The sequence below is a fragment of the Verticillium dahliae genome, genomic scaffold, assembly GCF_000150675.1.
Source record: "Verticillium dahliae VdLs.17 supercont1.4 genomic scaffold, whole genome shotgun sequence".
Taxonomy (NCBI): domain Eukaryota; kingdom Fungi; phylum Ascomycota; class Sordariomycetes; order Glomerellales; family Plectosphaerellaceae; genus Verticillium; species Verticillium dahliae.
Genome location: NW_009276925.1, coordinates 1,056,007 through 1,081,523, shown reverse-complemented (window position 1 = coordinate 1,081,523; position 25,517 = coordinate 1,056,007). Strand labels below are relative to the sequence as shown.

General features: G+C 56.7%; 9 protein-coding genes across 9 annotated transcripts; 5 read left to right on the top strand and 4 right to left on the bottom strand.

The window, feature by feature from the left end:
• Positions 1 to 432: 432 nt before the first annotated feature.
• On the top strand, positions 433 to 1,494 carry VDAG_02692 (2-ketogluconate reductase; the record flags this gene model as incomplete). Its single annotated transcript, XM_009653345.1, has 1 exon — positions 433 to 1,494. The coding sequence occupies one exon, from the start codon at positions 433 to 435 to the stop codon at positions 1,492 to 1,494; it is 1,062 nt and encodes a 353-aa protein (XP_009651640.1).
• A 922-nt stretch (positions 1,495 to 2,416) lies between these two features.
• Positions 2,417 to 3,787, top strand: VDAG_02691 (hexose transporter protein; the record flags this gene model as incomplete). The annotated part of the gene is made up of 1 exon (XM_009653344.1): positions 2,417 to 3,787. The coding sequence occupies one exon, from the start codon at positions 2,417 to 2,419 to the stop codon at positions 3,785 to 3,787; it is 1,371 nt and encodes a 456-aa protein (XP_009651639.1).
• A 1,568-nt stretch (positions 3,788 to 5,355) lies between these two features.
• VDAG_02690 (glutamyl-tRNA(Gln) amidotransferase subunit A) lies at positions 5,356 to 7,003 on the top strand (the record flags this gene model as incomplete). Its single annotated transcript, XM_009653343.1, has 3 exons — positions 5,356 to 5,485; positions 5,545 to 6,934; positions 6,994 to 7,003. 3 exons carry the CDS (start codon positions 5,356 to 5,358, stop codon positions 7,001 to 7,003), a joined length of 1,530 nt encoding a protein of 509 aa, XP_009651638.1.
• A 131-nt stretch (positions 7,004 to 7,134) lies between these two features.
• On the bottom strand, positions 7,135 to 7,953 carry VDAG_02689 (pre-mRNA-splicing factor 38A; the record flags this gene model as incomplete). The annotated part of the gene is made up of 1 exon (XM_009653342.1): positions 7,135 to 7,953. One exon carries the CDS (start codon positions 7,951 to 7,953, stop codon positions 7,135 to 7,137), a length of 819 nt encoding a protein of 272 aa, XP_009651637.1.
• A 407-nt stretch (positions 7,954 to 8,360) lies between these two features.
• Positions 8,361 to 9,033, top strand: VDAG_02688 (uncharacterized protein; the record flags this gene model as incomplete). Its single annotated transcript, XM_009653341.1, has 2 exons — positions 8,361 to 8,409; positions 8,480 to 9,033. 2 exons carry the CDS (start codon positions 8,361 to 8,363, stop codon positions 9,031 to 9,033), a joined length of 603 nt encoding a protein of 200 aa, XP_009651636.1.
• A 619-nt stretch (positions 9,034 to 9,652) lies between these two features.
• VDAG_02687 (TATA-binding protein-associated phosphoprotein) lies at positions 9,653 to 10,430 on the bottom strand (the record flags this gene model as incomplete). Its single annotated transcript, XM_009653340.1, has 3 exons — positions 9,653 to 9,760; positions 9,822 to 10,108; positions 10,409 to 10,430. The coding sequence occupies 3 exons, from the start codon at positions 10,428 to 10,430 to the stop codon at positions 9,653 to 9,655; spliced, it is 417 nt and encodes a 138-aa protein (XP_009651635.1).
• Positions 10,431 to 11,650: 1,220 nt separating this feature from the next.
• VDAG_02686 (short-chain dehydrogenase) lies at positions 11,651 to 12,511 on the bottom strand (the record flags this gene model as incomplete). The annotated part of the gene is made up of 3 exons (XM_009653339.1): positions 11,651 to 12,061; positions 12,112 to 12,273; positions 12,353 to 12,511. 3 exons carry the CDS (start codon positions 12,509 to 12,511, stop codon positions 11,651 to 11,653), a joined length of 732 nt encoding a protein of 243 aa, XP_009651634.1.
• Positions 12,512 to 12,900: 389 nt separating this feature from the next.
• On the top strand, positions 12,901 to 14,553 carry VDAG_02685 (FAD dependent oxidoreductase superfamily; the record flags this gene model as incomplete). Its single annotated transcript, XM_009653338.1, has 5 exons — positions 12,901 to 13,358; positions 13,408 to 14,089; positions 14,300 to 14,338; positions 14,445 to 14,476; positions 14,535 to 14,553. 5 exons carry the CDS (start codon positions 12,901 to 12,903, stop codon positions 14,551 to 14,553), a joined length of 1,230 nt encoding a protein of 409 aa, XP_009651633.1.
• Positions 14,554 to 19,265: 4,712 nt separating this feature from the next.
• Positions 19,266 to 20,078, bottom strand: VDAG_02684 (uncharacterized protein; the record flags this gene model as incomplete). Its single annotated transcript, XM_009653337.1, has 1 exon — positions 19,266 to 20,078. One exon carries the CDS (start codon positions 20,076 to 20,078, stop codon positions 19,266 to 19,268), a length of 813 nt encoding a protein of 270 aa, XP_009651632.1.
• Between the last annotated feature and the right edge of the window lie 5,439 nt (positions 20,079 to 25,517).

Here is a 25,517-nt window from a genome sequence, read left to right as displayed (position 1 = left end):
AGATGACGTTGGCTTGGTTGGACACTCTGATGCTCCTGATCTCAACAACGATGGAAGAAAGACACTTGGCTCGTGGGATCTACTGAGGTTCGGATATGTCGACGTCAGTTCTGCACAGTCGGCATATTGGCACTGCATACCCGCCTGTCAGCCATCTCCTCCAGGATGGGCCCTGACCCTGAGGAGAACTATGGATACCTAGTTGCCAGAGCACTATCCTGAATTGCGAGAGATCGGGATTGTCGCCGATGTCTCTGGACGGACGGACATGAGTCCGATGCGAGCGCTGCCTGGGCGCAATAGCCTATGTGCCAGCTTCGAACGAGCTCCTCTTCCAGTCATCTATATGATTCAGTCTGAGGCAACGTCTGCCGGCTCTATTAACCAAAGACTACATGTAGGAAAGCCGATGCTACCAGGAAGCCGTTCGCCATGCCTGGAAGCAAACCAACCGTCCTCCGACTTGGCGAGGATATCAAGTACAACCCTGACTACTACAGCGACACATTCACGCAACGTTTCGATATGGTCGCAAACGAGGAGCCGGATCGAGCCTCGTTCATTGCAGCACTCAAGTCAAAGAAGTATGGTGATTTCTCCGCCATATTCCGCCCGCATTTTCAGTCAGGGGGCGAGATGGGACAGTGGGACGACGAGCTGATCTCGCTACTCCCGCCATCCGTACGTATCTTCGCCTCGGCTGGCGCGGGCTTCAACTGGGCTAATGTCGACGCCCTCGGCCGCGCCAAAATATGGTACGCCAACGGTGCCGGCGCAAGCGACGAGGCTGTCTCGGACACGGCCCTATTCTTCATCCTCTCCGTCTTCCGTAATTTCTGGCGTTCGCAGCGCGCGGCGAGGACCTGCGACCCGGAGCAGTTCATGGCCATGCACCGCCTGGTCGGGAGCATATCCTGGAACCCTCGCGACCACGTTCTCGGCATTGTCGGTTTGGGAAATATCAGTAAGAAGGTCGCCCTCAAGGCACGGACAGCGCTGGGCATGAAGATACACTACTTTGACGTCTGCCGCTCGCCACCAGAGGTCGAGCAGGAGCTGCAGGCGACTTATCACCCTACCCTCCACGAGCTCCTTCGCGTGTCGGATTGCGTCACACTTCACGTCCCGCTGAACGCGCATACCCGGGACCTTATTAATGGCGATGCCCTCGCGGCTATGAAGGATGGCTCGAGGCTCGTCAACACGGCGCGGGGCGAGGTCGTCCATGAGGAGGCTCTGATAGCGGCTTTGAGGAGCGGCAAGTTGTCGGCGGCGGCGCTCGACGTGCACTACCACGAGCCGCAGGTTTCTCGGGTGCTTGCCGAGATGGAGAATGTCACACTGACATGCCATAACGGCGGTGCAGCAATAACAACCCGATTGAATTTTGAGCTGGGGGCGATGAAGAATATTGTTAAGGTGGTTGGCACTGACGGCGAATTCATTGGCGAACCGTTGACGCCGGTAAATAGGAAAGCTTTCGAGGCTTCTTGAGGGAAACGTGTAGCAAAGCTCATACAAGTTTGCTTGTTGAATTTTGTACCATGCCCGATCAAGGCCGTATCATGCTAGAGACTTCGTCTGACAACTCTGAGAACCTCTCGTCTCAGCTTCAGCTTTTCAGCTTCATCTTGAGAGGGCTATGCTATGGTGACGCGGCACATGGCTAAGATGGTATGTAATTGCTCTAGAGAAGCCTGGCTCTGTTGCCGCCCGACATACGCGCACCATCTCAATGGGGCCGGGTTAACATGATCCGTAAATATAAAGTCTTTCGCAGATGGAAGTAAATGTACAAGCATTGTCGTTCTAGAGGCTATCACAAGGAGTGTGATCACTCATTTGTACTTGTACGCCCGTTCGGTGTGCCTTGGTATGATGGCTACGCCAACTCCAGTGTTAGAGGTTCGTGTCCAACGTTTGAAGCGACATGTGCCATCCCCGCATGGATAGGGCATATGTATACTTATCATAGCAATATCCTTGTTGATGTAACTGACGAGGTTAGAAATGGGACGTCGGTGTTGTCGCCGACGCGTGGATCTTCATACACCTAGGCGGCCGATTGACAACACCGGCATTGTCACCGACCAACTTTGCATGTCTCTCCGCATCTGACAAGAGCAGATCACTCATTCAAATTATGCACAGCATTCTGTGGTCGTCTAATGCACAGCGGCAACCAGTGACCGTGGTCTATACATGGAACCCTGAGGTGTGGTTCGCAGTTGCGTTGCCACGGTCTAAAGCTGATCACACCCCGGATTTACTCCGCAGTCCCTATGCCAAAACGCCCCAAGGCATCTCGTCTGCCCTCAGGTATATATATGATCCTATATGGTTCTCTATGAATTAACCGAGACGGCGAGTCTTCACGAGTGTTTTGATCTTAAATTTACCATATAATATTGTGAAAATGCGTCTGTTCAAGGCCGACTTTTTCAAGCCCAAGGCAGCAAGAACTATGCATTTCTCGCACCTGAGCAACAACACCAACCCGACATGGTGGAAAGATGCCGGCCTACGCAAAAACGTATATCATTGTGTTGGTCTTTACTTTTGTGTCTTCTACTTGGGTTATGATGCCTCACTCATGAACGGACTCCAAGCCATACCAGAATGGGAGGAATACTTCAACAATCCTTCAGGAAGCGTCCTGGGCTTCATATCCGCCAGTCTCTTCCTCCCAGCCATCGTGACGCCTTTTGCGGCTTCCTGGATCAACGGGCTCTGGGGCCGCAAAGTCTGCCTCGGTGTCGGATCAGTGCTCCTGATCCTCGGCGCCTTCCTCAACGCGTTCGCCACGAACATTGGGACATTCATCGGCGGTCGTGTCATCATGGGTGCCGCTGGGCCCTTCGGCAAGATCACCGGCATCGCCATGCTGCAAGAGCTGGCGCACCCACGGCTACGTCCGTACGTTGCCACTGCGTACTACAGCAACTACTACTTTGGCCAGATAACCGCCGCATGGTTCTGTTTCGGGACCTTGTCCTGGCGGTCTACCGACTGGAGATGGCGCGCACCATGCCTTTTCCAGGCGTTCGCGCCGTTCCTGGTACTCGTCCATTTGTTCTTCATGCCGGAGAGCCCTCGGTGGCTGATTGATAACGACCGGTCGGAAGAAGCCCTGAAGATCCTCGCGCAGGGACACGCCAACGGCGACATCAACGACGAGCTGGTCAGGTACGAGTACGAGGAGATTTGCCAGGCCATCCAGTCCGAGAAGGAAAACCAGAAGAGCAGGTACTCGGACTTCCTCAAGACACCGGGGAACAGACGTCGCCTTCTCGTGCTTGTGACGATGGGCACAGGCTCCAACTGGGTCGGCAACGGCATCATCGCATACTACCTGTCTCCGGCGTTGAAGCTCGTTGGCATCAACAAGGCAGACCAGATTGCGGGGATCAACGGCGGCCTGGCTGTCTGGTCGCTGCTGTGGGCATATCTCGGAGCCCTCAATGCCGAGCGCGTCGGCCGGCGGCCGCTGTGGCTCGTGGGCACAGCTGGCATGTTGTGCACCTACATCCTGATCACGGGGCTCAGCGGGTCGTTCGATCATGGCCCGTCCCGCTCCGTGGGCATCGCCGTGGTGCCCATGATGTTCATCTACAAGACGTTTTACTGCATGAGCTGGTCGCCGTTGCCGTTTGCCTACGGTGCGGAGATTCTGCCCTACCATATGCGACTCAAGGGTCTGAGTATTGAGCTCAGCGTCCAGAGCGTGGCGCTGACATTCAACCAATGGGTCAACCCGGTGGCGTTGGAGGCCATGAAGTGGAAATAGTAAGTTGTGAGGCGGAGTGACTGTCGCAAGAGAGGCGCGGGCTAACTCGAGACAGCTACATTGTGTATATTGCCTTGATCGCGATGTACCTCGTCCTCATCATCTTCTTTTTCCCGGAAACAAGGTAGGACCTGCTCTCAAGACTCGTTGGGGCACGCAAGTCTGACTGGTGACCAAATAGAAATATGACGATCGAAGCAGTCTCGATCTTGTTCGACACAGGCCGGAAAGGCGATGCGCTAGCAGCATCTCGGCAGTTTGTGCACGGCAAGGAACCGCCAGAAGAGGTACATGTCGATCACATTGATGACGCTGGGAGACAGGCAGACGACAAGACTCAGATCAGGGTTGTTTGAGGAATAAGGGAGTGGCATGGAACAACTAGGGGGGAAATGACACTGTATCGAAGTCCATCCTGCTGTCAATGACACTTGAAGAGGCGACGGGATGTGATACTTGAACTGGAGGACATGGGGAGTCTGAGGCGATAGCATTCTCAATGATGTGGCTTTTGGAGCCATGCTTCCCAAGTCATTTATAGGTCTTGAGAAACTGTAGCCGGTGCCATGGATCTCGAAAGATTGTACTCGTCTGCCATTATCAGTAGACCAAAGTAAGGGTGGCACTCTCACGAACTATGTGAAGCCATTCATTTTCCTGTCTCAGCTAGTCACGTATTCAATCCTGTATTCACTCCTTACGAAGGGTGTCATATTGCTCTGAAGCTTACAAGTCAACATATGACCGTGGATTGTCATTCATCAATTCAATGCTGTTTGCGGGAATGGAGTGCGAGATGGTCATGCTTTGGAGTGTTGACTGAAGAGGTTGGTGGGAAGATGTCGCCAGGGCGCAAAAAGGTATAGTACTAAGGTGGATAAGAGTTGTTGTAACTAGCTTAGTTTGTCACCCAACGTGCCCCTAGGGCTACGTTTTATAGTCCTTGCTGACTAACTGAATCAGAGTAGTCCCTTCCTCTAAGTTACCCCCTCAGAAGAGGACGCCCACGGCCATATTCATCTTCCCACGTCTAGACATCCATCTTCCATTCCTCAGAGAGTTATATCTCTTCGCGACCAAGGCAGGGACTAACGGTAACGTAAGCGGGTCGAGGTATTCTTTAAGTCGCGGGTGACTATCGGCAATGTACTTTAAGGAGGTGAGACGGTAGTATAGTACCCGCGGGTAGGTTAAATAGCTTTTAGCGTTTTTTCTTCATATTTGCTTAGTACGGTAGATGCTTAACTTAAAAATGGACTTCTCGAGATGCAGGAACTAGGTAGGAACTAATATTAATTACTATCGCCCTGCTATGGTTACTAAAAAGGTATAGTATTAGGGTGGAAAAGAGTTGTTATATCTGGCTTAGTTTGCGGCCAACGTGCCCCCAGGGCTACGTTTTATAGTCCTTGCTGACTAACTGAATCAGAGCAGTGCCTTCATTCAGGCGCCTGGCGGGACAGTCGTTATCGATAAAGCACTTCTGCGTCCGACAGCTCTGTAGCGCAACCACCATCCAGACTTGCCGTGAGCATCATCATCGATGGCGAAACCATTGAGACGGCCACATGTCTCCCCATGCCAAACTCTCGCGAATACGGCCACGGTCGGTGATCGCTCTGACCAGCCGAGCTGCAGGTCTAGCTAGAGGCGTCAGCCGGCGCCATCACCATGACCTGAACCACTTCATTGCCCGAGGTCAGCTGCACCCCATTGCACCTCGCCGAGCTTGACTGACGACTGAAAAAAAAAACCAGCTGCCAAGCAGTCCGAACCATTGGCACACGGCAAAGAAACGGCTACCTTTAAGTTAGCAGTCAAAGACAATATCGCGACGAAAGACCTCCCGACGACATGCGCCTCCGCCATCCTCGCCGAACATGCCAGCCCTTTCGAGGCGACCATTGTGCGCCAGCTCCGCGAGCGCGGCGCCGTGGTCGTCGGAAAAACCAACATGGATGAGTTTGGTATGGGATCCCACTCTGTCCACTCATCATTCGGTCCCGTCCGGAACCCCCTCGCTCCAACACCGACCTCTGCCGGCGGCAGTTCCGGCGGCAGCGCCGTCGCGGTCCGCGTGGGCGACGCGGCCGTCGCGATCGGCACAGATACAGGCGGCTCGATCCGCCTGCCGGCTGCGTACTGCGGCGTCGTTGGCTACAAGCCTTCGTACGGTATGCTGTCCAGGTTCGGCGTCGTCCCGTACGCGAACTCTCTTGACACGGTCGGCCTGTTGGCGCGCAGCGTGGCCGCTCTCGAGAAGCTCGTTTTCGACACGAGCCTGGATCTGGAGCATGACCCGAACGACCCGACGTCTCTCTCGAGCGAGTTTCGCCAGAGCCAGGCGCAGAAAGCCCCCGAGCAGCGGCGCCTCAAAGTCGGCCTGCCGCTCGAATACAACATTGAGGAGCTCGACCCCCAGATCCACGCCGCGTGGGTCAAGACCGCCGAGACGCTGCAGAGCCTGGGCGTCGATGTCGTGCCTGTCTCGCTGCCGTCGACGAGACACGCCCTTTCCGCGTACTACGTCATCGCCCCAGCCGAGGCGTCCTCGAACCTGGCCAAATATGACGGTGTCCGCTACGGCAAGCGCGGCGAGGGGAGCGACGCGACGGGCGAGGTCCTCTACTCGGAGACGCGCGGCAAGGGGTTCGGGGACGAGGTCAAGAGGCGGATCCTGCTCGGATCCTACAGTCTGAGTTCGGAGGCTATGGACAACTACTTTATACAGTCGCAAAAGGTGCGCAAGCTCGTGCAGCGGGACTTTGACCGCGTGTTCCGCCTCGGAAACCCCCTCTACGACGAGCAGCAGTTCGACCTGAGCGACATGACGGGCGACGTCGAGCTGGAGAACAAGCTTGGCCCCCAGCAGGTTGACTTTCTCCTCTGTCCCACGGCGCCCTCTTTTCCCCCGAGGATCGAACATGTGGAGAAGCAGACCCCTGTTCAGTCGTACACAAACGACGTGTTCACTGTGCCGGCCAGTCTGGCTGGGCTTCCTGCCATCAGCATCCCGGTCCAGATTCAGTCGCCGTCTCCCGAGGCGGACGACAGCCGAAAGGTGGCTGGGCTGCAGATCATCGGACAGTACTGGGATGACAAACGCGTCCTGCAGGTAGCAAGGCGTCTTGCGGAGAAGCTCGCGGTGTAAGACGCGGTGTGAGACATTGTGGCAAAGTTTGCCGGTTGAACTGACGATCAGCCAGGCGGGGCTGAGGCTGTAACATTATGTAGTAGACAATACCCCTGGATGCTTGGTAGTCATGGAGCTTGGGCACTTGCGTGCCCCTCGGTGATCGGTGATGTGAGAGGTGTGCATGATCCAGTGCCATTGACGTTACCGCATCTCAGGGTGTTCGCTCCCGACTCCTTGATCGACTTGGCGATGGGCTCCTGTCGACGTCCATTCTGTCGCCGTTCTGTGACCTCTCGACAATCTCGCCGTCTGACTCGTCATCTGCCCTGCTACCTGGCGTCTCATCCTGCTGCTGCTGCTGCTGCTGCTGCTGTTCTTGCTGCTGTTCCTCGTCGTCGGCATCGAGGAGTTCGTCAATATCGCCCAGAGGACTTTCCCTCTCTTCGAGCTCTCCGAGGTCGACGAGGTCTGTCCTCCTCGGCAGCTCCCTGAAACTCGTCGCGCACACCCTCGTCTTCGTCAACAGGTCGTCCACAAACTCGTCCACAAACGTCAAGCTCGTGCCCTGTCGGCCCTTCCGGCGCAGCTTCCGGCGGTCGACGAGGTACCGCTCGAGAATGGCATACACGTCCCTGGCGCGCCTCGTCATGCGAATGTAAAAGCAGGCGAGGGCGCGCAGGTACTTGAACTTGTCGCCGCCAAAGCTCAGGTACGTCTCGAGGACGTCGTCGCTGGGGGCGAGCTGCAGCAGCTTAAAGGCGAGGCAGAGGAAGGGCGTGGGCTTCTGGGCGGAGCCGTAGGTGCCGCCGATGAACTTGACGTCGTTGACGACGCGGTCGACGATGCCGGCCTCGTTGAGGGCGAAGCACTGGTACTGGAAGTACTGCGCGTCGACGATGCGCCCGATGACGGCCTTCTCCATGATCTTGGCCGGGTTCTCGCCGTTGGGGGCCAGGGCGGCTGCCGTGCCGCGGTCGTCGAGGAAGCGCCGCTCGTTGGCGTAGATGGTCTTTGTGTCGGGTTTGCCCATGGTTGTGACGGGCGCGTGGCCTGCGGTCTGCTCGGGGTGATTGACCTTGCAAGATGTTGACTGCTGACGGTTGTCGTTATGGGGATGATTTGAGTGGTGGGGCTAATGGTGGTGGTGGTGGTGGCGGTGGTGGTGGTGAAGTTGGGTTTCGTGGTGAACTGGAAAAAGCTGGGTGACGCTCACGCTTCCCGCCCGCGCTATCGATTGTTGCCCCACCAACAAAGTCAACAGCCGCCAGACCTGCAACCAGCCTTCGGATGGCGACTTTCAATGCAGCATCTCGGCTGTTGTACAGAGAATCCCAGAGCACCATTTCATCGATATCAATTGTTTGCATCGTGTCTATCTAGAATCTTATATCATCTACGCTCTGCCGCCCGTGTCGAGGTGCCACATCGTTCGCCGCCATGCTCCTCTCCTCCTCCCAAGTCTCCGCCCTCATCACCACCTTCATCAGTACGTCCATCTCTCCTCATGCGTGCACATTCCAGCGACCCACGCATTCTGACATTCTTCTCCCCTCCAGTCATATCCTGCACAACGGCCCTCTTCCTCAGCGGCTACATGCTCCAGCAACGAACCGTCAGCCAGCTGCGCGCCGCCATCCGCCAACACCCTCTCAACCCCTCCCCACGCCCCAACCTCCCCGACCGCTTCCGCTCGACAACAACCGAGCTCGACGACGGCACAATCATCGTCCTCGAATCCGAAGCCCAAGCCGAGGCGAACCAGCGCGACCCCGTCATCGTCGAGGTGCGCCCCTCAATCCCAGACCCCGCAGCGGCGGCGGCACCAGCGCCGCCGCAGCAGCAGCAGCAAAAGGTCCTTGCGCCCTCGCCCCACGACGAGCTGGCCGCCGAGCTGCGCGCCACGCGGGAGAGCCTCGAGGCGGCGCGCGACCTCAGCGAGCGCGAGCGCAACGTGAGGCTGCTGTCGGAGAAGAACCAGCTCAACCCGGACCCGTCGGCCGAGGACCAGAAGCCCATCAGCCTGGCGCAGCGGCGGCGGCTCATCAAGGAGGAGCTGTTTCGGCTCTCGCATGATGACAAGCCTGTGCACTACCAGCGGAGGCTGCACTAGCTTGTCTGTGCTTGGGCGAATGGGCCTTGCGGCTGGGATGGGCTGGCGGGGTGCGCCGTGTATTGAGGAGGCGTGGAGATTTCTTAGATTTTTAGTGTGTATAGGGGCATGACGGCGTTTTGCTGCAGGGATACGAGCTACAGGGAGACGAGCTACAATGAGACAGCTACGGGGGACGAGCGATGTGGCAAGGCCAGGGTACGCCGCAGTCCTCTTGGTGGTACACTTTGTATGATGGATATACACGCAGGCATATAGTACAGCGGTCATCTCAGGGAGACTGCCTCGTGGGAAACCCCCACCAAACTGTGAAGACGAAACATGTCCGAGTTGGCTACCACCACTTACCTCCAGACGCAGCATCCAAGTGCCCGTTGACGTCAAGTTCGGTCATCATTCATCGAGAGCATCGCTTCAACTCTTCCAGAGCACGGCAACAGGATCCTCTTCAATAAGAGGCCAGGATATAAGGCCAGGATATAAGGCCAGGATACAGCCGAGTCGCGATGCAAATGCCAACATGAAAGATCGTGAGCCCCGCCCAGCCATGCGTAACGCCGTCCCAATCCCTGCCCTCAAACACTGCCAAACGCCAAACCATTGGAATCCGTGCGCGACCTCAAGCGTGGCGGTTCGCCGCATCCGCAAAGGCCTCCTGCTGCATCCTCTCGAGCTCCTCCATGGAGATGGCGCTGTTGGCGAACTTGTTCGCCTTCTTCTCCCGTCCCTGGGGCGCACACAACGTTAGCTCTGCCACCGCGGGCTTCAGAAAGCGGATGTAAGCATACCTTTTGCACCTCCTTGTGCTCTGCGGCGGCCTCCAGAACAGCAGGCACATAGTCGGCAAACCCGAGCTGCTCGAGCGCCTTGGTGATGTGGTCGCAGGCAATTGTCTTCTTGGCCTCCTTTTCGGAAATCTCGTTGGCCTCGGAGGAGATGAGGGTGATGAACTCGACGCAGCACTCTATGAGCAGGTCGCGCGCATCCTTGGCAAAGGCGATGCCGTCGGCCGGGGGCAAGATCTCGGTGACAATCTTCTGGACGGTGGCCTTTGGCAAGGAGAGATCGTCGTTGCCTGCGATACCTGGTCAGTCTGGTGTTTGCGAGACGTTGCCGGGTGTAGGATGGCGTGGTTGGGGCGTGGCTGGCCCGTGGTCAGAACAAGAGAGGAGAGGAGCATAGTGTGAAGATTCTTGTATCAAGCGTGAGCCGAACCATGGGAGGGAGTGGGCAACATCACAGCCAACTGTATTTCAGGCACACAGGTAGGTGCCTGGTTTCACCGAGAGTGTATCCAGACAGGGAGAAGTAGCGACAGCTACAATACCAAGAATGCACACCCGGGCTGATTGAGATGAGTGAATCAAGACCTTACCTCCGAACTCGTGGTCTGACATGGTGGAGGGTTGTGTGGTTGTCGCGGTGGTGGCTGAGATGAGACGCGATGAGGCTGCAGATGAGGGGCAGGTCTTGATCGACGGCGTGCACGTCTTTGCTAAATAGAGGAGAAGAGCACCTCGTTTCTGGCGCTTCGGTAGATGTCTATGGAGATACGCGTGGCGCTGAGTCAAGCGGTTGATGGAGAGAACGCTGAGGCAGTGGCCGTCGTAAAAGTGCTGCAAGTTGGGTGTCGAGGCACAGGTTGAAAGTGAAGTGAGCAAAGGGTTCCGAGGGGACGGGCGTAGCGCAGCTTATTAGTGGAGTGGGGGTTGAGCGTTGAGCAGTCGCCAGCTGAACGCAGGTGCCAGCAAAAGCCGCCCTGCGACATGCGCCCGGCCCCAAGCCCACATCAGTCGGCGCACGGGCCATGGCAGCCGTGGGCTTAAAAGTTCTTGAGCTCGAATTTTCTTCAACAGCTTTCCCTCCCGACAACATCCAGCCACCAACAGCTTCCATGCTCCGAGTTGCGACATGGCCAGTTCCGCAACGCGTCGCCCCTGTTAGGCTGCGGTAGCAATGATGGTAAGCTTCTACCTTCCTACTTCCGTCCACACGACCTTCCCTCCCCACACACTCGACTATGATGAACACGCTGTCGCCCCAAACTAACGAGGTTTTCCTCGATGGTGAATGACTGTCCAAGCCAAACGGACTTCGCTGAACCGTCAAGCAATCATGCAATTTCTTCTGCAAAGTGTACAACAAATTTGTGCTGACCATCTCGTCCACAGGAGACTTTCCACGTTCTACCAACATGTCGGGCCACAGACTAGCGTGTGCCTATAGACACAAACTTCCTCGACGCAGACACGCCGATGCCGACTACACTTGGTCACTTCTCTGGCCCAGAAGCGCATCACCTCGAGGCCGAGTTGTCCATGGGTCGACTCGTCACCGAGGTGCGCGCGTGTTCAGCGTCGGTGCTGCCTGCGTCTTGGGAACAAGCCATAGGTAGGCGCAAGACATTTCTTTTCTTCAGGTTCCCAGCCGGTGCGGGGACAATTTTGCGTGATGATAAAACATATTCCATGCTAATCCTGAATCATCCATGTGGATTAACGTATGAACTTTTCATCTTTCGACTGACTGCAAATTTTGTCTTGTCCATGTTTTCTGCCAAATCGAGTGGAACCCAGCGCTGACAATGCCATCGTAGATGAACCACCTGCTCTGCAGTCTACTTGTCTTGGTATGCTGCAAGCTCACTCGCCTGCCACTTCAGCACCTTGCCTGTGAGGCTGTGATCAGGGTCGATTACGAACCGCGCCATGACGTGGCCGGGTTGCTCTGGCTTGACGAGCTCGCCGTTGTCGTAGGCTGAGGAGAAGGCCGAGTGGTCTTTGGCGTTCATCGCATCCTTGCCTCCCTCCCGGATGAGCTTCTGCATGTCCGTGTCGACGCGGCCAGGGGTGACGGCAACGGTGGTGATGTCGGGCTCTTCCACTGCCAGGTGCGCAGAAATGTGGTCCATGGCGGCCTTGGACGAGCCGTATGCACCCCAAGCCGTGTAGGCTTTGGTGGCAGCGCCGGAGGAAACCCATAGGACGCTGCCCTTGGATTTCCTGAGCTCCGGCAGCGCAGCTTGCACCTGAGAATAGTCAGCTCCCAGAATGCAAACAACTTGGAATCATTCCTCACAATTGCCAATCCGCTGAACACGTTGATGTCGTAGCTCTTTCTCCATTCCTCGATGGAGCCATTTTCCAGCCGGCTGAGGGGCGTCAAGACGCCGTGGTTGATGACGATACCGTCGATCCTGCCGAACGTCTTGCTGGCGTGGTGCGCAACCTGCGGTACAGACTGTCGAGGTGTGAGCTTCAGACGTCCAAACGAGAGGCCCGCAGATACTTGCCTTCAGGTCCCCGAGGTCACCTGCAACATACTCGACCTGCGTGGGGTACGCCGTCTTGAGCTCCTCGAGCTTGTCCTTGGACCGGGCGGCGAGGACAACTCGGTGCGAAGCCTCGAGGAGGTACTTTGCAATGGCGAGCCCGAGGCCGCGGCTGGCGCCTGTGACGATGAAAACTTTGGAAGCCATTTCGGCGCGGGCGAGAACGCTTTGTGTTTTGTTTGAGTGAACGATTGGGTCGTCGCCGTGCACTGGCTGGCGCAAAGGCTTTTTTCTTGTGTACCGCAGCTGGTGGGCGACGTCGTGGATGGCGGAGCACCGAGTTGACGTGCTGTGTGGTGGGGCATTCTCTTATCTTATCACCCCAGCCATCGAGGGGCATCGACGCCATCGAGGGGCATCGACGTCAACGCGATGCTGAGGTCATTGTCATGGAGATTCGAGTTCCGTAATTCGACGCATCTGTGACGTGGGCAGCTTGAATGATAGAAATACTGGCCATTTATCGTGTACTTGGTCGGAGGGGGAAATAAGGAAGACAAAACCTGGATAGCAACCACACATTGGCATCTCCAACCATGAACACCACTGTTATCCTTGGGTCAGGCATCATCGGCGTGTCGACGGCATACTATCTCTCCGAAACGCAACCACCTTTGTCGATCCATCTCGTGGAGCCGTCGCCCGAGTTTTTCTCTTCTGCCTCAGGGTTCGCTGGTGGCTTCCTGGCCAAAGACTGGTTTGCGTCTCGACTCGCCTCTTTGGGCGAGCTCAGCTTCAACGAACACAAAAGACTGGCTGCAGAGAACGACGGGAGACAGAACTGGGGATACGCAAAATCGGACACCTTCAGTCACGCGTCGGGACCTCAAAGCCTCCGTGGCGATGCTGACTCGGACTGGCTTGATACCGGCGAGAGCCGCGCTCAAGTCACGCAAGCCGCCGGCACCATTGACACGACGATGCCGGCCTGGCTGCGAAGGAGAGAGGGCGACAACGTACAGTCCATTTCCGAGGACGGCACCACAGCTCAAGTGTGAGAGCCCAGCCCAACTCCCACCCATCCTCCTCTGATCCCGCTCCAGCGACCCTCTGCGCCTGTGCCGCTTTCTCCTAGAAGCATGCCGGTCGCGCGGCGTCCAGATCCATCACCCCGCCAAAGCCCTTTCCGTCGGCGCCGACGCCATCCACGGCGAGCTCTCCAGCATTCGCATCGCGCAGACGGACACCTCAACAGAGACCGACGTTCCCTGCACGCAGATCCTCATCGCTGCCGGCGCCTGGACACCCCAGGTCTTCGCCACCCTCTTCCCGCTCTCGAAGACCACCATACCCATCAAAGCCCTGTCAGGCCACTCCCTCGTCCTCCGACCCCCAGCGCCCCACCACCCAGACGTCTGCCACGCCATTTACAGCACCGCAGCCGACAGCTGGTCCCCCGAGCTGTTCTCCCGCCTAGGCGGCACCTTCTACGTCGCGGGCCTCAACTCGACAGCTGAACACCTCCCCGCCCTCCCCGCCGAGGCGCCCATCCGGCCCGACAGCATCGCCGCACTCAGGAGGGCCGCGGCGCGGCTCGTCGAGCGCGGCGACGAGCTCGAGGTCGTGCGCGAGGGCCACTGCTTTCGCCCCGTCACCGAGACGGGCGCGCCGCTGCTGTGTCGCGTGCCGGACGCGGCGCTGGGGCCCGGCGTGGCGACGCGGCCGGGGGCCGGGGGCGGGGTCTTCGTCGCGGCGGGACATGGCCCGTGGGGCATCGCGCTGGGGGTCGGGACTGGGAGGGTCGTGGCGGAGATGATGCAGGGGAGGCCTTTAAGCGCGGAGGTTGGCCGTCTCGGGTTGAGCTGACGGGCTTAAGCTGAACTGTGGTTTTTGTTGACGAGATTTGAATTTTCAAGGTTGGGTTCGTGATATACCTACCTAGCAGTTACACCGCCGGGGAAATCGGTTTGGATGTATTGATCGAACACCTGAAAGGGTGCCACGGGTTTCCAGAGCCTGCGACTCGCCTGGATGGTATGTCCTACCGGTGTGATGATTACGATTTATAGGGGTGACCTTTTCTGGTTAAGAACTCACTTCGCCCTTCGCAGGCTTGTCTATTCATCTTCACATCTTGCAGGAACTTATTCGTTTGTCCAAAGCACTCGTCTCGTGAGTCAATGTCCCAACTCATCTTGTCTTTGAAAATTTTGCATGCTGACCGCCGAAGAGACCTCCTCATCCCATAGCAAAGCCATCAGAAAGCAGTCGAGGCACTCCATCATCCAACATGGTAGCTACAATGGTTGCATCGGTAAACACGTTAGGGGAGCAGTTACCCGAAAAAAGCCCCCCAGCTGCTCAAGCAGAGACCAGACGAAAGATGAGGTTATCTCATTGAGTCAGGTATACCTGGCCAGGACTGATAGGAAAGACTACAAAATCATATCGGCATGTAGTCGCTCCGCGCTGGCTGACCCCAGTTTAGGATGAGTCGTCGAGCTCTAAGGTTTCGCTTTCTGAACGATGGCAGATACGGAGCCATGTCTACAGAGCACATGTGTTCTGTTAGAGATATCATGAAAGCTTCATGACGCACACAGGTTATACAATTATCTGCTATGATAAGAACTCAAGCTAATAGTCGAACAGTGAATCAGTTGAACAGGATTCCAGGCGAGTCCAGCCCGCGATGGAACTCATCACGACACGCAACACCGGCCACTGGCAACATTAGATGTGGAGTTGTTTCATGTCTCTCCTTGACATATCGATGTCGCCCACTCTGATCGTATTACTCGCTCCAATAACTTGCTCGAATAAGTACAAAACAGCTCGAATCCGCTCCCTGCCAAGACAACATCATATGCTCGATGGCAGCGTACCACGCTTGGCACAGAGCGATGCACGATCGTTTCGTCAACAAACTCTGCCACAGCCCCGTGTACATGTACGCAAACGCCTGGTTGCATTCCACGGCTCGAAACCTAGGGCTTGGTAGGCACCGGTCCACAGTCTGGGTCGACGAAGATACGAAGATGCACGGGTGACAGCCAAGATCTCCGCATGCAGCACCAATGAGCCGGCGCGCCGAAGCGTTTCAACGTTCAACGCCTCTCAGCCTCATCGTGTCTGCCAGACATGTTGGGCAATGAAGAGAGTTCAAGGCCAGGAGGAGAAGCCCAATTTGGCATGCCGTCATACCCCACAATCGACCATGTTGCTCATTCTGGTCGTTCGGTCCCCACAAGGGTCAAAGCAGAGAGCAAAAAGAGAAGGGAACGTGCCACCCCAGCTGTCCACAAACGGCAATCCAGATGAAGAAGGGGAGTCCTTGGAATCTCGAGACCGAGGAAACGAAACACAATCTAACGCAACGCCAGAAAATGTTTTTTTTTTCTCTTCGTTCTCAATAGCTTCAACGGTCACCTCCACTTGGACCTCAGACTAAAGTGAATGCGAACGGGAATAAATAGCATCCCTCAACCCAGCAAGCAGCTGAGCAGGGTTCGTCCCCGGGTACATGGTAGACACTGGACCCCTAATTTGCGACGTCTCCATCACTGTGGCGAAGAATGTCAGCGACGACTGAGTAACAAGTAGACGATGGGATCGTCGAGGCACGCGGTGAACGGTGAAGGCGACGCTGCCCCCCACTCCTCGTACTCACGACCAATCCACCGGCTCGTTGGACCACTCCACCGGCTCGCTGGAACAATCCACCGACTCGTTGGACTATGAATAGTTAGCTCTCGCTACCTAACTAAGCGGGTGCCGCCGTTTTCGCGCGCCAAGGGAGACCCGAGGAAGGGCCTGTGCGCAGCCCTTTTTTCTGTTCGTTCGCAAACAGCGAGCGCGACATGACACGAGGTCACAGGGCACGGCAGGGGGGAGCCTGTTTAACAGGTTTCTGTTCGGGGATACGAGGAGGGCGCTCTGTTGCTCTCGTTCTCTCGTCCTGAGATGAGCTTATTCACCGGGGCCGAGGGAGACGCACAGGTCAAATGACGATGCGGTAGCAGCAGCGGTGGCAGGGCCAGACGAAGAAAAGACGGACGCCCCGATCGGGCTGCTGAGGCGCCCCCCTTGCAGCATCGTGAGCACCCCTGCCTGCCCCCCTGGTCGGTCAGCCGAGTGGTTGAGTGCTGCATCTCCATGTCGAGGTTCCTAGGCGAGCTGGTTGCTGATTCACATTCATTTTAGCAGTGAGCATCAACCTGCCCATGCTTGACGGTTGGGCGACGCCGGCAGCAACAGCTCAGCTGCAAGCAGATGTCGTTGGGCTGTCGACGTCCCATGTCCACCCAAGCTGTCGGTGCTCAGGTCTGTCTGTTAGTGCACACACGGCAGAATACATGGTACGTCAGTCGGGCCACCATGTCAGGCACCAGGTACCGAATCGGGGCGCTCGTCCCTTGGGCTGCACAGCCGGGTGGATGGCGTGTCCGTGCCGCTGCGGTGTGTGTGTGTGTGTGAGTGTGGTTGTCTGGGGGAAACCCGCCACGGCTTCAACGGAAGAATATCGTCCCATGTAAGGTGTCGCATCTTCGTCGTGTGACAGCGGCCGTATTCGGAGAGGTCGGCGCAGTTCGCGGGATGGATGCATCGGAGGGGTGTGAGAGCACGATGGTATGATGCCGATGGTGAATGGTGAAGGCGATGGTGAGTACATGGTAGTGAAGGTTAAGGGAAGGTAAAGTAGTTCACGATGCTAACCAGTGTTGGATGCCTGGTGCATGCAGCCATCACGAACTTTGGCGGAGATGGCCACCCCCATGATCAATCAGATGCAGAAAAATCCAATAGCTGGAAAATCATACATACAACGGCCACATAATCATGTCGTCATGACAAAAACTCCAGCATCCACGTGGTCCCTCCTGCTCCCCCCCCTGTACATGTACCATGTCCAGTATCTGCTCCCCCCTAGACTCCTCCCCCCAGGTGCCTTCTTTTTTCCACCCCGCCCCGAAAGACACCTCTCGGCAGCTGGTCGCACTTTAACGACCCCCTGCACTTCTCGCCAATTCGCACCCAACACAGGCTGTGCCAGGTTGCTACCCACCAGCGAACGGCACGATGCGAACCAGCCAAGACACCTCGAGAGGGGGCCCTGCCTGTACATGTACTGTACCTGCTTTCGTGCCTTGCATCAGCACACCAGCCCTGCCCACCTAGGCCATCTTCACGGAGCGTCCCCTCCAAAATGAGACGGCCGAACATCCACCTCACTGGCCGTGACAAAGATGCCACCGCCTTGGAAGATGCATGATAGCTACACACACTCTCTGTATGTGTCTTCATGACCCCTCCTTGGCGTCGCATCCTCGGCTTGTCGTCGAAATTCAACGGCAATCGCGGTGAGAACTCAAAAGTCCAAAACGAGCTTGGCAGACCCAATACAGAGAGAGAGGAGAAGCACATGGGCGTGCCAAGGAGGGAATAAAACGTCCAATCGCCTTCTTGGCACACACCAAACCATATCCCAAAGAGGAAACTCCACGGCGTCCCATTCCCCCTTCTCTGCTCTCTGCACCCATCGCGCATACCCAGAGGGAGACAGAGGGAAAAGGGCTCCCCAAAACGAAAGTGTCTTGGCGCCCGGCACGCTCGCTTCCCTCGGCCACCCGGGATCCGAACGACGAGAAAGTACTCGCCCGGGGATTTCCTCGCGCCTCGCACCTCGTCCAATGAATCATCAACCCTCTCCAGCCCGACAGGGTTTTGGGGGGTAAGGGGGGAAGGGGTGTTGAGTGAGTGAATACGTCAACGCCTCAAACCGATGTAAACCCATCACTTCGGACAGCCACCGATCCGAAATCTGGCCATGGCGTTGAATCGAGGGTATATGGACAGGGGAGGTGGGGCAGAAGAAGCGGCCAGCTGATCAACAGGCGAGAAAAGATCGGGGGACGGAGGACATGGGGAAAGGAAAAAAAAGCAAAGATGGCCGCGAAAAGAAGAGAGAGACACTGTAGAGCTGAGAAGGGCGGCGTTGGGAGATTACAGTAAACCATGGTGCAGCAGAGCAGCACACCAACCACACTTGGCTCTGCTCTGCTTTGTAGGGTCAGGTGAGCTCCCCGTACCTGAGGGCGGGGGCCGTGCACGCAGAAGCACTTGCAGCAGCCTCGTGAATGATGCGCCGCTAGTCCATGGGCGCCCCGCCCCGCCGCCTTTTCGATTCCCGGCCGAGACGAGGTGGTGGGTAGGTAGCTACATGGTAGTCGAGTCGTGCGCTGGCGGCGCGGAGAGAGAGAGTGAGAGAAACTGTCGGTGAGGCCATCGTGAGATTGCGGTACACACTATCGAGAGGCATTTCTTCTCGCCAACCCTTTTACCCCCGCCTCCACCTCCTCATCGTGCAAAACAAACTGTTTCAGCCCCCGCCTTCCCTTATCCCCATGTCACGATGCAGAGCGGTGAGGAGAAAAGGTAGGTATGTAGAATAAGGTTTTCAATCTGAAGACCCTCGATGTGAATTCGTCCAAGATGCCCAGCTCCACAGGAGTTTGCATCTCAGGTATCGGCCCCGCCCACCCTTCATGATGAAGGGGATAAACTAAATTACAAGAATTGTAGGGTTGTCCCGAGTATCGTCGCATTTCCTTTCCCGAAAACAGTTGCCTGCTTTTTGTGTGTGTAAGGGGGTGGTATGTCCCATCTCTAATATGATTGATGGGGGTTTGGTTCCCCTTCCATCCCTTTGTATCCCCCGAGCCCAGATAGTCCCAAAAAAAATAGAGTAAAGTGAAGAGTCGCCCGTTGACAAGACAAGGAAAATAAAACTCCGAAATGGGTATGTGTGTGAGGCCGTGAGAGAGACATGTGGAAATAGAATCGCTCCGGTCCGTTTGACTGATAATGAAAATGTGGTTGAGTAATCATGTTGTGTGTGGTGTAGTTTGTTGGCTCGTGTAATGGTGAGAATGAGTGTTGGGGTCGAGTGAATGAGGCTGCCTCAGAAAAGGCCACCGTCAGAGTGCCGGATGCCCTGCTCCTGGAAGACAATGCCTCTCCTCTTCCAGCCGCCGCGCTTGATGAAGTTCTCGACGGAATCCATCGTCTGGATGGGCGGCCGCCTGGGGTTGGACAGGGAGGCCTTGTGGCTGAAGTTGTGCCAGCTCTTGGCCTGGCGGACCTCGCGCTCTGCAGGTGCGACGAGCTCAAAGTCAGAAATGTCGACATCGTCATCGTCCTCGTCCTCCTCGTCATCCGACTCCTCAAAGACGCTGATCTGAGGGCTCTCGGCCATGTCGATCGACGCAATGGTCGACTCGGACCAGCGCGACCTTGCTTGCGGTGACGGCTGGGGGGCCGTGGCGTTCGCCATGGCATCAAGCTGCTGACGTTCTTGGTGTTGAAGAAGGTTGAGCTTGTACATGAAGTAGTCATCGCCCTCGGGTTGGGCCTGCTGCCTCAACTCGTTTGTGGGCTGCATAGGTGTGGGCGAATCATCGGGAACGGATACCGTCTTGGAGGACGCCTCGGCCCGGATGTACTCCTCAATCACCTCCTCCTCGGAGCTGTTGTGGTGCTCCGGAAGAATGTAGGGTCGCTCGTCGAGCGGCAGTGGTGGTGCGATGAAGGTAGGGTGCATGCTGAGGGGGTCAAAGTCAATGACCTGTGTTCTTCGGTGGCTACGCTTCGAGGCCGAAGATGTGAGAGAGCATGATGTGCATGTGGAAGAGGCGCTGGAGACCGAGTTGGAGAGGCTTGGCTTCCTCTGGTGGAAGATCTCGGCCGAGGGCCGTTGTGGTGATGAGGGCGACATGACGTAGATGTCGAGTACGTAGAGTCCCGTTGTCTTGGGACGGTTGCTATGATGTGTGTCTGGTGAGGTTATCGACGCATGTATATGTAGCTATGTCAAGGTCGTAGCGAATGTGAAGGGCGAGAACTGAGAAGATCTCACTGCCGGGGATAAGTGATAGATGGTGTATCAAATCTCTGAAGGTGACGGCAGGATGGCATACATATTAATAAAGCAGGCCTCATCGGAGCAGGACCAGGGCCAGGACCAGGACCTGGCAGCCTGCCAGGCTTCCGCTCACACTGACGGCCCTGCCTTGCACGGCGGGTCCTTGAGCGGGGAAGAGGCTTGGAGGAGGCAAACTAGCAAGAGAGACACCGAGCAGGGGAGGGTCCCTGATGATCGCGCTGCAAGGAGCCTAGCTCGAGAGATCCAAGGTTCAGCACAAGGACAGGGGGGTGAAGCGAGGAATGCGGTGCCTTGCAGGGTGTGCATGGCACGTCAGCAGAAACAGAAACGGAAACAAGAACACGAGCGACTAGTACTCATCACGCACGCTACGCACTCCCTCCACCCACCCCACGAACGAGCCTGTCCAGCTGCGACGCCAGCTTTACCGGAAGGTCGGGCGCGCTAGATGTCTAGGAACGCCTTGGGCCGTGGCTCGGCGGTGTGTCTATTACTCACCGCCGCATCATGGGCGACGCTCGAGTTTGGCGGGCGGCCACTTGTAGCGTGTGAGTGGTCGAGAGGCCAAGTGAACTCAAAGGCCGAAGGCACAAGAGTGATGGCTCCTAGGACAGCCCACAACACCAGCCTGTTCCGAGAGGGTGGGTCGGGTGGACATCGCCATGGCTCGCTCTGTTGCTGACGAGGCTCGCCCTTACCACCACGTAAGGCAACTTGACTGATGACTTTTGCTTGGAGATGCACACCCGATGCGAAGGTGTGACACCACGAGCCCGAGAGAGAGAGACAGACCGGCCAACCGCGTTGCCGCAAGAGGTTGAGTTGGTTGTCTGGAGGCTACAGAGCAGAGCCGGGCGATAGAGCTGGGCAAAATGCCAGGTCCGTCAGCTGGTTCGACGAGCCAATCCTCGTACCCAAGAGCCGGATCCGGCCAAAGTGGTGTGAGGACACGACAGGGCGACAGGGCGACGGCAGGGCCGGCCCCAGCATCGTGATGAATGCTCTTGTTTTTTCCTGCTCCCCACCTTTGAGTCCTCATCCGCGAAGGGTTTGTCTCTAGACTGTGACTTAGCCTTGAGACGATTTCTGGCGTCCAAGCGTTCAGGTCTACTGCTAAGGGGCCGAAGACAAGTGCAAATCCAAAATCAGACATGGCGGGAGTCTGGTATGGTGCGTGCCTGGTCTCGACTGGCCTCGACAGGGCCGGTCGCTCGCTGGCCGCCTGCCCGCACGCCCAGCGTTCAGACATGTCTCATACGTCATGTTCGTCGGAAGGTCGAGAAGAGGCCATTCGGGCTTTCGGGCAGGGTGAGCCTCGTTCTGGTGACAAAGGGGGAAAACTGTAGCGACTCGGTCGCGATCGCGATGGAGAGTCTGTTTCACAGCTGAAGGAATCATGTATGGCCCAGACGCGTCAGTGTGTGTTGTTCTCATCAGTCGCCCAAAAGGACGAGCTGGACAGGCTGGTCCTGTTCGAAACATGGAAGAAATATGTGGATAGCAGCAAGAAACGTGCGAGTGACGGCGGTAGGGACACTTCTCGACAAGGCAAGGCAAGGATTCGGACAGATCCAACCAGATCGCTCCATGCTGAGTGGACGAGGCTGCGACGCAGGGTTTCACACCACAGTCTGTTAAGCGATGTGAGGTTTGTTCACGAGAGACGACGGCGCAGCAGATCTGCTGATCACCTGGCGGTGATTCAGAGGGTCTGACAAGCTCGCAGGCTGCAGGCTGCAGGCTGTACATGGTAGGCTGCAGACCACCTACTGTGAGGAGGGATGGTAATGCTGCTGATGATGCACCCAAGGCCAGTCCGTGTCGATGAAGTGAGGGGGGTGTACAATTGATTGGATTGGTGGTGATGAGTTGGTAGTGTCGATCTGGCCCTGCAGAGTTGAGGAGTGCAGCAGCCTGGTGGAGATCTAGGCCCAGACGGTGAAGACAGACAGGCACGATCGCCCCTAAGGCGCCTGTGGCTTCAGGGCGGTCTGCGCTGCATATACCGCTAAAGGAACGCAACGTGGGAGCGGTCCAGCGTCCATCACCGCCAAGGCTGCATCCCCCGCACGCTGGGCATGCTACATGTAGGATGCTCCGATGCCAGGATGCTAGGATGCTAGTGTGCTAGCCCCCCGAAGTGACTGCAAGCCACACCAGCCACATCAGGGCCCGGCAGGGGGGAAAACAACGCCGTTCTTGTCCGCCGTGACCACCATCGCTACTCGTCACATTCGGGCTCCCAGTAGTGTTTCCCCCTTCCACACCTCTGCTCATCGGTCTGTCCGTCCTCAGCCCATCGGTTCCGTCCGCCCTTTGTCCCTGAAAATCCAATATCGGCTGCGAGCACTTGAGCTTCAACGCCATCGGGACACGCCCACCTGCCAGAGGCGCCCAGGCCAGGCCAGACTTGGGTAGCGAGCCGTCTCTGGCTGAGGTGAGGTGAGATCCGGGTGGAGAGTCGTGAGGTGTCACCACCAGCCTCAACCGCTTGCGGCTGCTCATCCATCTCCATCCAAGACAAGCGAGAGACCATCGGTCAGCCAGCACCATCAGCGCCCCCACCCCTGCCCCCTCCCTCTCACCCTCTGCCCTTGCCCATCTGACCCATCAACCCATTCCCGTCGACGCCATACTTCACAGCAGCGTGAAATTCTTGCCGTCAATTCCAGGTACAGGGCACAGGTCACTTCGGGCTTGGCGGCCATCCCCTTGACTAAGTCGTTGTCTTGATCTTCATCTTCAACCTTCCTTTGACCCCATTTCGAGTCATGATCCATGGCCCGCGCCGACACCACGGAGCGGAAGCAGGCAAACTGGGCAGATAAAGCCAGGAAGAGCTTTTGCCGCCGGGCATAGCATGGCTGCTACCGGCCTCGCGTCTTCCGTGCGGCAAGAGATCGTCGTCGGTTTGTGCGGTCACCCTGGGAATAGACTCCTCCTTTCGCTGTCTGGCATTTCAGGGGTTCTTTTTCGCCTCCTCCCATGCATCATCATCGCGAATCTGCCCTCTTCTTGGCAGAGCCCCCTCTTTCTCATGATGCGCCACCAAATCGCATCGTGGTTCTCTCCTGCCAGATATGGGAAACCAAATGACGGTCCTTCATCCTCACCGCCGGCAGTGAAGGAGCAAGCCACAAGCAAAGAAAGAAAGGATAAAAAATTGATTGAGAGAACTGGTGTGTGTGTGTGTGTGTGTGTGTGTGTGCTCGGCCTTCAATCAGCCGGTTCAATTGTCCAGTAAAAAGAATCGCTTGATGGTCTTCAGGAAACAGAGTACGAGACATGCGTCCCGATCGAAGCAATCATCGGTTCAAGTTCGTCGTTGCACGAAAACCGACTATCCGGGACCCCAGCCGCCGACGACCAAGACATCCAAGAAGAATGGAAAAAGAAAGAAAATAGTCCAATTCGCATGGGCTTTTCTGCCCAAAGCATGGCACTTGATGAGGGGGCCATTTGGCAAGCCCATCGTCAGCCTCAGCTAGTCCATTGCTTAGCTTCAGCTCTCCTCCCCTTCGGTAATCTGATGCGAGCTATCGATCTCGGATCCGTTCGCTGGGGACGATATTTTGCTTCTTCCTCTCTCTTGCACTCCATAGGATTGTCTGTCCTGGGATTCTCATCTCGGCATGTTCTTTTCTTCATCCCACTCCTCCTAATCTCGCAGCTTTCGCTCCTGATTGAAGATCCCGATCGACGCATGCACACACACACACTGATGGCCAGCAGTTGTGTTCGTGTGACCCTAGCTTGAGACAGGAATCCTTGCCGACCATTCCCATTGGCCCCGAGCTTGGTGCCCATCTTCTGCTCAAGGCTATTGTCTACGCGGCTTCGTGTCAGATAATCATCAGACAAAGCCCACCTCGATCAGACATCCAGTCATGCCTTACCGTCCAGTAGCTGCTAAATCAAGCTAGGTATCACTGCACCATGTGCGTGAGGGGGTCTTGTTTGGCAGGTTCTAATCATGATACCGTACCTATGATGTAATGGAGGTGAAGAAACAAAAATACAGTCCTCTCTCCCTGCGTTGGGCTGCCTGCTTGGTTCCGAGCGAAAGGCCCAACCGCTTGATTGATGATAGCCTCGAAGCCGTGCTGAATTCTCCATCTCGATCCCATCACCGATCACCTCATGCAGTCGAGACGATCAGACGCTGGCAGCTGTTTGCCCTTTTTGGGGGGTGTTCTTTTCATCCGATGGTCGCCTTGACTGCTCGGGGCACCTGACGTATGCTGCATGTCAAGGTCGAAACACCCGAGACTCCAACTGCAAGGGACGCAGCCTTGTTCCCATGAGTCATTTCTCACGTCGAGGACGAAGACAGAACAAGACTCTAACATGACGCTGACGATGAACACTGCCTCAAAGCCGCATCCTGGCTCAGGAGTAGGAACGATCGTGATGGAATGTAGACCCCGTGCTGTTTTGAACATCTTTCTATTCCGAGCCGTTACAGATGTCTTCCGCGACACGCGCACACAAAGGAACCCCTTTCCCTCGCTCATTTGCATTCCTTGCGATTCGCCCCCGTGTAACTTCTCCCATTGCCCAACGCCTTCGCCCCTCCTCCACTAGAGTGTACCTTTTACCCGACCAGCACCACGAATGATTCCCCCCCTCTTCCCTGAGGACGTTTTTTTTCTTGAAAGTGATCGACAACGAGATCCGCGGGACTGTCTCTCCCTGGCCACCTGCTGGTCCCTGCTTCGTACGTGAGTTTTGGCCGTGGGGTATATTCTCAAACGGCCACGCGCCCGGGATGACGTCGAAGGCTGCCGTCCCACACCCCTCTCCCTTCCCAGCGTGCCAGAGCACGCCCCAAGTATCAACGGGCGCAAGCGTGAAGCTGTCGTGAGGAGAAGAGGGTGTCCTGGTGTAAACGACTTGTTTGTTTCTGGTAGCATTGACGGTGGAAGCGCGCGGGGTGAACATCCGCCTGTCGCACGAACGTCGACGGGCTCGCGGGAAGTCTTGTCGGGCCGAGAGCACGGATGAATGGGAGTGGGCGCAGCGCAGGTCCCTGCCAAAAGTGTGTGTCGGACCACACTTCCTTCGAAATCGGAACCGGGTCATGACTTCCTGTTGGGTGCCCGAATTTTCTCCTAGCCTTCCGGCGCGAATGAGGGCCGGGCGAATGGCCGTGATAGATGCAAAAGAAAAATTTGGTCCCGTTCGTGTTCGGGATGGGCGTTTGTTTCGCCCGGAGATGCGGGTTCCCTGGTGGGGGGGGGGGGACTCCCCCCCCACCACAGGAGGGGGAGG